The 8,548-nt window shown below is 35.9% G+C and overlaps 1 protein-coding gene across 2 annotated transcripts; it reads left to right on the top strand.

The window, feature by feature from the left end:
* Positions 1-355: 355 nt before the first annotated feature.
* On the top strand, positions 356-8,098 carry LOC133732542 (serine/threonine-protein kinase TOUSLED). 2 transcript variants are annotated; one of them, XM_062160119.1, is made up of 16 exons: positions 356-779; positions 1,476-1,568; positions 1,875-2,072; positions 2,391-2,441; positions 2,651-2,758; positions 2,924-2,968; positions 3,181-3,293; positions 3,463-3,529; positions 4,536-4,602; positions 4,939-5,033; positions 5,145-5,324; positions 5,483-5,696; positions 5,846-6,110; positions 6,566-6,620; positions 6,815-6,976; positions 7,690-8,098. In XM_062160119.1, exons 1-16 carry the CDS (start codon positions 543-545, stop codon positions 7,783-7,785), a joined length of 2,046 nt encoding a protein of 681 aa, XP_062016103.1. In that variant the 5' UTR covers positions 356-542; the 3' UTR covers positions 7,786-8,098. The 2 variants fall into 2 exon arrangements, with proteins under 2 accessions (XP_062016103.1, XP_062016104.1); XM_062160120.1 differs by having other exon boundaries at positions 358-779; positions 5,486-5,696.
* Positions 8,099-8,548: the final 450 nt, after the last annotated feature.

Below are 8,548 nucleotides of genomic sequence, written 5' to 3'. Positions count from 1 at the left end.
AAAAAAAAAAAAAAAGAATCTCTGTCCTTTCTTGGATGGAGTTACTAGGCCAATCATACCAGAATAGAGTTACTCTTAACTGGTATTGAGAGAAAGAGGAGGATTACCACTAATCAGTGTTTGATCTTCATTGCAGTGACACATGAATAAACCAAACAATTAAACAAAAACTTTTTCCTTTTCAAAATTTATTCACATTTATCATTTATTGCAGAAGACCCTCGTTACCCCCAAAAAGAAAGAAAGAAAAAAAAAAAAAAAAAAAACTCCTCCTTTGCCCACATTCATATTTTGAACAGAACAAACTAGTACAAACACTCGCTAAGATTGAAACTTGAAATAAGGAAGAAAGTGTTTCGCTTTTCTCCTCGTCAGTTTTTATTCCCTCCCTCCCTCCCTCCTCCCCAATAGTCCTTCCTTTGTCCAAAAATCCCAAACCCTAATTTAACAGACGCCGAAAACCCATGCGCCTCTCCAATTCAACGCCGTACGAAATGATCTGAAAGTCTCTGCTGCCATTGGATTGGAGACTAGTGGCTACAATGTCGGATGACATGCTGCTCCATTTCTCTTCCAATTCGTCCAACCAGTCGGACCACTCTCTTCCCACCAAGATTGCCAAGCTCGAAGCTCGCATGGTCGGAAAGGCTTCCTCCGCTCCTCCTGCTCACCCTCAGCCTCAGCCTCAGTCTTCTTGGTCCTCCCTCTCGTCTGCCCCCAAATTCGTGACGGCTGACTTGTCCGCCGAGCCTTCTACTTCCAGTGATTCCGATGATGATGTAAGCCCTTCCTTTCTGTCATTATGCACCACAATGTGTGTATAGTCTTCTAATGAGTTGTTGCTCTCTTGCTTTCGCCTTTAATTCATTGATTCCTTAGGATGTTCTACTGCACATTTAGCAAAATTGAACAATACTGATGATGTTTTGGCTGTTAGTATTCGCAATGCACTTCGATCTTCTGCTTCAAGGAATCTCACTGTTCAAATTTCAAGCCACTTGACTACATGCTTGATCAAATTAATCATACCGGATATGTTTTGCACATGGCTAAAACTGCTCTTTTTCTTGTTGCAAATTTGTGTGACCCATTTGTAACTATGAAAGTTGTTGTCTTGTTGATTTTACTTATGTTTCTCCAACAATGAAAGTTCTGCTATCAAAATCCTCTTTCCTTACTTGGTTGGAGCGTGTGCTCCTATGATTCATGATCTTAGAACCCTTTTTTTTTATAGAAGGAACGTGGAATTTATAAAACAAGTTATAGAAAGCAGAATATTATAATTCAGCAGAAAGAAGTCCGCCTACAGAGCAAGACAAATAAAGAAATTATCCCGTTTTGGATACACTCAATTACATCTCATTATGTTTTCATTTTAGAAATATACTTTATCGGCACTAAATATTTAAATATTGAATTAGAATGTTGTTCGCGATTTGTCATTTATCGTGTCCTGGTTCACATTCATATGACAGAATGGAGGGGAGTTTTTAATACAAGCCAATACTCAGAAGCGCCAGAAACTTCAACAAGATGGTACTTCAACAACTATCTTTGAGCATGTTGAGGTAGGTTCTTGTTTGCGTTAAAGTTAGTATTATCTTTTCATCACCTGGTTTCTGATCCGAATACTGTAGCCCATTGATTATAGTTGCGATATATGCATTAGTTTAGGCTTCAAATACTATTGCTCTTTTCAATCAGTTTTGAGGTAGTATGAATCTTGACATTTCATAGGAGAATTTGAGATCAATCTGTTGAATTGTTCACTATGCACTCACATAGTAAATTCTTTTTATGTTTTTATTTTTTTTTATCTTTCATCCCTGTAGAAACTGGATTTGGTAAATTGTAATAAAATTATGAATATGCAGGCAGTGGCTGATGTGAGGCAAATGGTTGTAGATACCAAGGTAAATTCTGATGTAAATAGAAAAAAACATGGTCGTGGTAGGGCCAATTCTGTCTTAGGTCGGGGTCGCGGTTCAAGAGTTCATGATCAGACAAAATCATTAATTTCTCCTCCAACAGTTTCACCCCCAAATGGTGAGCTTGAGAACTCATACAACAAGGTATGAATTATGATTCTTGGTTTGAGCTGTTACAATTTCAATTTTTGTCCTTTTATTGTAGCGGTTACCATCTGTGCAGCATCATATTATCTCTAGCATCATCAAGCCTGTTACTTATACTTGTCATAGATTATTCGTCAAATTGTCAGATTATCTTTACCATTATCAAGCTTCTCACCTATAATTTCATCTGTACCAAAATTCATGTTTTTGTTGGAAGATCTGAAAGACAGTGTTTTTTGGGGGCCATTCATGTTTATGTCTGCAGAACACTTATTTCTAGTGAACTGCTAATTTCTTACTTATTCACATTTGCAGGATAGCAGGTCTAAAGATCAGCTTCGTAATGACAACAGCTCTTCCTTAGATGTACGATTTGTGGTTTACGTTCAACTCTGTTTTATGATATTAATTTTGCTATTGTTTAACCTTGGAGGGAGCCAAAGATTAAGAGTATTTGCCACAGCAAGTTCTTGTTCCCCCACTTATAGAGGAAGCGTTATTCTATAGTGTTTATCATAGAGGACAGAAAGCTTTTCATAATTACTGATTGCACTATTATGTTTCCTAAAAATTAGGAGGAGGTTGCGACTTTACGTGTAAAAGTTGCTGCACTAGAGGAGGATTTGCGTAAATCACGACAAGAGGCCTCTGATCATCAGAATCTTTTCCGCCAATTAGAGAAAGTAATTATTTAACTACATAAGTGTCAAGAGTACAATATATACGTAATGTAGTGTCTCTCCTCTGCTTTGTTGTAGGATAGGCAGCTGCCTATGTCTGATTTCTGTTCTTTTTTTTTTTTTTTTTTTTTTGGGTAATAAAGCTTCAATGTTCTGTGATTTGTGCAGGAGTTAAAAGAAGTAAAAGATTATGAACAGAAAATGAAGCCTAAGGTTTGCTTTTCTAGAGAGTTTATATTTCATCAGTCTTTTCCAATTAATGGCCACATTCTAGCTTAAGATTGGTTTGACACATCTATAGACTTACTATCCTTTGTGAAGATTATGAACTGCTCGGGCCACAAATGATTGCACTCTGTATGAACTTTTTGTCTATCATTTGTATATTAGCAGATTCTTACAACTCTTGGTTTCCTCTTCTGCAGAGAACAAAAGTAATCTCCGATCTGCTGATTTCTGTTTCAAAAGCAGAGAGGCAGGAAGCAAGGTTGAAAGTACGACAGGACTCCTTGAGGCTTGGCAATGTGGGTGTAATCAGGTAATGTATCAGTTGCTTTAAGCTCTATATTTGAAAAGTCAAATGGATTTTTAGTGCTCAGGGGGATTTCCTTATGCTTCTGGTTGATGGTTTTCATGGGATCCCCTTACCCTAGTCATTCCATTTTATTTTTCCATATTGTACTAATCATTTTTTTTGTCCATTGCAGAGCTGGAACTGTAATATCTGAGACATGGGAAGATGGGCAAGCCTTGAAGGATCTTAATGCTCATCTTGTATGTTCTTGTCAGACATTCATTAATTTTTTTTTAAATTTTTTTTTTTATCTCGAGTCATGTAATTTTTATGTTCAGATGGAGTGACTTTTCTTTTGATTATATGAGCCACTTATGTAGATACTAGTGCATGAACCAGAATCACGACTAAAGAATAAAAGATTAGTGAAGATAATGAGAATATTGAAGTCGTCAAAATTTATCCTGGGAAAAGTTGGGATTCCAGACTAATATTGAGCTTAAAAGAAAATAAATTTCCAAGACTTGTTAGCGGATGCTGTTCTTGTTGCTCTTTTCTTTTTCTCAGCCTCCTTTTTCCTCTTGTCCCCACCTCAGTTCCACATGTCATGGGCTTTCAGATGTCAATTATTGACTTGGTTCACATTTCTGTACATGTACTATGTTCACCCTTTAAGTCTCGTAATTATTTTACGTAATGCAAATTGTGATTCCCCATCGGAATATTTTTAGGTCATTTGAAAGCATTGTCTAAGTCTGAGCAGTGTAACTATAGGCCGCTGGGTTTATATTGCTTATGTGCAAATCTTATGCACTACGTTAATGGAAAACTTGTCTGTTTCTCTTTTTATAATTTTTTAAAATTTAAAGTTTCTTAAAAGAAAGAAAGGTTCTGGATTCTGGCTAGATCAAATCGTACTTCCTTGCTATAGGTTTGGTTGGGATTTCATTGTGGAAGTATGTGTCTAATTATATTATTATGGTCAATGAACCTCTTTCAAAAGTTTATATCAGACAAATGGTTTATTTATTTTTTATTTATTTTGGACTTCTGAACAACATGAAAGATAATAACTAGTTTGCTACATTCTTTGTCAGTTAGCTGTTATAAGTCCTGTTGTTAGTTTTCTACTAGTTTGTCTTCTTTTTCTGTCTACATATGCTGTCATTCTAATAATTAATAAGCTTTGCAATTTGTTTCTTTGGATCCATTTCAATATAAAAGGTATAAAACATATGCTAACATTTCTGTGAAATCTTTTTGTAGAGACAATTATTAGAAACTAAGGAGGCTGTTGAGAGGCAGCGAAAGTCGTTGAAAAAAAGGCAAACTGGTAAATTTCTGCTGCCTGTCTTTTCCTATTGCCATTCCTGTTTTGGTTACTTTCGAGGATTTAAACTATGACACAAATTGTTATCATATCGTCTCCTATATTGACTGCTTTTCTCTTTTACAACATTGGTAGTGACCCCTGCAATACACTGGTCTAAACATAATGGCATAGCTGAATGCTTTTTATCTCTCTCTCTCTCTCCCCCCCCCCCCCCCTTCTATGCCCTCTTTGATGGCACAAAAGTTGGCATTTTCAAGCCACGAATGAAGTTTTGCATGGGCCATTTTTTAGTCTTGTTGCAGGATGAGTACTAATTGAGCTTTTTATTTCTTGAAGATAAGAGTGATGCAGTTGATGCTGAAACTGGAATACAAGAAGAATCTGTAATCCAGGATGAGATCTATAAATCCCGTCTAGCGAGCATCAAACGAGTAAGTTCAATAGTTGGCTTGATTTTTGCTTAATCCATTTTGTTTCTATTATGTTGGGAAGGCATACTAAACAGGTCCTTGTTTCTGTCTTTTAATTATGGTTATATGTAGGAGGAGGAAGTTTTACTTCGTGAAAGGGACCGCTATGAACTGGAAAAGGGAAGGCTTATACGTGAAATGAAACGCATACGTGATGAGGATGGTTCCCGTTTTAACAATTTTCAGATTCTCAACCACAGATATGCCCTCTTAAATCTTCTTGGCAAAGGAGGATTCAGTGAAGTTTACAAGGTCAGAGTTTGTATAATCTGGTTTTATAACAAGAAATAGTTCCACAAATTTCTAGTAAAGGTTTACATACTGGATCAAAAGTCTAGGTAATCATTTGCCAATGTTGGCAATTGTAAAGATATACCTTTTTGCAGTGATTTGAAGTAAGAAATTTCCAGCAGGCATTTGACTTGGTAGAGCACAGATACGTTGCATGTAAACTTCATGGTTTAAATGCTCAGTGGAGTGAGGAGAAGAAGCAGAGTTACATAAGGCACGCAATTCGGGAATACAATATTCACAAAACCTTGGTGCATCATCACATTGTCCGGCTTTGGGACATTTTTGAGATCGATCAGAATACATTCTGCACCATCTTGGAGTACTGTAGTGGTATGTACTCTCGCTATACTGGTTTGAAACAGCTAATTTTGTATGTTCAAAGAGGAACATATTCAAAATTAACTCTAGTATAGTATTATTGTCTCATCCTTCTTTATCCTATTGTTATTATTGATATTTCCATTTTTTTTCCTCCTCAGGGAAAGATCTTGACGCTGTTCTCAAAGCAACACCTGTATTGCCTGAGAGGGAAGCTAGGATCATTATCTTTCAGATATTTCAAGGCCTTATTTACTTGAACAAGAGAACACAGAAGATTATACATTATGATTTGAAGCCTGGAAATGTTCTATTTGATGAACTTGGTGTTGCGAAAGTGACCGACTTTGGTCTCAGCAAGATTGTGGAAGATGATGTTGGATCCCAGGGTATGGAACTTACGTCCCAGGGTGCTGGAACTTATTGGTGAGTGTTGTAAAATCAGCATACGTACTACTTTTGCAGGATTCTTCTTTCTTTCTTCTTTTCGTTTTTTTAAGGGCACTGCATTACTTAGCCATTTGATTTGTGTTGCATTTTAATTTTTCTTTAAAATTTTGTTTCATATCACAAATTTTTTTATTAGAATATAGTTATGTAGCCGTTGAGTTTGAATTATCAATGTGTATCCTTGTCACTCTAGTTATGGCATTAGTTTGCCGAGTTCATTTGAAAAGTGCTTTTACCTTGACAATCTTTGATATTATGTGCTCGATAGCTTTCATGCTGATTGAGGTGGGGTTACAAAGATGTGAAGATAAAATTTGTTGGTCTTAAACTTTGTTCTGTTTTAGCCAGTGGTTTTCCTCTTCTGCTCCATGACATGTTTTAGTATCATTAGTTAAGTAGCAGCCCTTTTATGGTTCTTTTGCTATCTGTAGGTATCTACCTCCTGAATGCTTTGAGCTCAGCAGGACACCTCTTATCTCATCAAAGGTTAGTAACTTTCAGAAATGTTTATTTCCTTCAGACCATGTACTTCTATTCTCTTTAGGTTACCCGTACAATTGGTGTCTCCATAGTTTTCTCACTTGAACTAAAGCTTAGAAGAAAACCAAACTTTCTCCTTTACATTTTTCTTCTCAACCTGGGTACAAACACTTTTTAACATGGTCTCTGTTGGTGAGCAGGTTGATGTTTGGTCAGCTGGTATTCTATTATACCAAATGTTATTTGGCAGACGTCCTTTTGGGCATGACCAGACCCAGGAACGAATACTGCGGGAAGACACAATTATCAAAGCACGAAAAGTTGAGTTTCCTTCTAGACCATCCATCTCAAATGAGGCAAAGGTTAGTTATGCTCATAGTTGGTATGGCATGTTTAGTAGTTTGTTCTTAGGAATGATCTTACCTAGTGCTCATGAAAAAAAAAAAAATCAGAATCATAGTGGTGTTGCTGTGTTGGATCTTGGCCTGGTAAGCTTTGATTTAGGACGTGCGTTGTTTTTAAACATGAACATGGGTATTTAATACAACTCATTGCAAATGAACTGAACAGTTACAAATCATGTGTAAAAAGATGTGCATTATTTTGTTGGTTAGTAGCCGAAATGAGACCTTTACTTTTAATCAAGTTGTTAATTTACCCCTCACTGCTAAAAGATAGTCAGCAGCCCACCTGGAAAAGTTTTAGGATTCCATACCTCTTTCCTTTAAAATGAGAACAGTGCGTGGAGGAGATTGAGGAAAGGCGAGAGAGAATGTAGCTTTGGAAAATTAAATGGATTCGTGCACAGAATTTAGTTGTAAATCTCATAAGATGGGTGTCACTGTTACATGCATAAACTATCATTATTCTTGTTCCTTTCGAAGAGTGGTCTACCATCAAATGACTCTTTTAGGTTCTGTTGAAATGAGGGAATCTTTTTCAGACTAAAAAGGAAAAAGAAAAAAAGAATGAGGGTTTCTTTTACTGTGGGATACCGCATATTTCGGAAGATCTTCAATTGCTTATTTTCTTAAAGTGCTCTTGGTGATATTATTTTTCATATTTCTGTTTGCAGGAATTTATTCGGCGTTGTCTAACATATAATCAAGCTGAGAGGCCAGATGTATTGGCAATTGCTCAAGATCCATTTCTGACCTACTCAAAAAAGTAAAGACCCAACAGCCAGGTGCAAGAGATTTTGTTTGTTTTCCTGCAACACCCACCAGAAATCTGTACAGCTTGTAAAGGTTTTTACTTCTTGTATCTGTGGCGCATCTCACTTCTTGAAATAGGCTGGTTTGAGGGTCTTGGTTTTGTGACCCCATTTCTGGGAGAGATTGTAGGTGCAGTTAGAACTTAGAAAAGGAACGTGATATTTTGTCTAATTTCTCCCAGATATTTTGTCAATCATATATGGGGATATCTTTTGGGATAACATAGTGAAAAGAATATGAAAGGCTTTCCAACTTTAGCTACTTGTTCAAGATTTGTCCTTTATCATGTGACTTCTAAGCCTTTTCCTTGAATAATGGGAGTCTCTAATGAGGGCTTCTTAATGAAAACTTTCAAATTAACTGTTCGAAGTGTTTGAATCTTTTATTTTATTTTATTTTTTGAGAAATATTTCAAATTTTAATTGAAATATTATTTAAGACACAAAAAAGTCTTCTAACTGATGATATAAAAGTCTTCATGAAGCTCTTATTTTTTAATTAAAGTCTCATCTTAATTTAATAATCTTTATAGTTATATCATTTAGCCCACGCACGGACAAAAAGAAAAAAAAAATGCAGCTGAAAATAATAATTATTACTATTATCTATTATTTTTTTTGGCTTAATAGCTAATTTGGTTTCATAGTGTCAATTTGTTACCTTAAGTTTTATTTCAGTCAATTTGCTACCCTAAGTAAGTTTGCTACTTTGAGCATCTCT

The sequence above is a fragment of the Rosa rugosa genome, chromosome 2 (genome assembly GCF_958449725.1).
Source record: "Rosa rugosa chromosome 2, drRosRugo1.1, whole genome shotgun sequence".
Lineage (NCBI taxonomy): Eukaryota > Viridiplantae > Streptophyta > Magnoliopsida > Rosales > Rosaceae > Rosa > Rosa rugosa.
This window is presented reverse-complemented; position numbering and strand designations above follow the sequence as displayed.

Bases quoted from the DNA above. Each gene is read 5' to 3' on its own strand.
- LOC133732542 (XM_062160119.1), top strand. From the start codon at position 543: ATGTCGGATGACATGCTGCTCCATTTCTCTTCCAATTCGTCCAACCAG. The intron at 6,621-6,814 runs GTTAGTAACTTT...GTTGGTGAGCAG, and splicing joins CACCTCTTATCTCATCAAAG to GTTGATGTTTGGTCAGCTGG. The intron at 6,977-7,689 runs GTTAGTTATGCT...TTCTGTTTGCAG, and splicing joins CCATCTCAAATGAGGCAAAG to GAATTTATTCGGCGTTGTCT.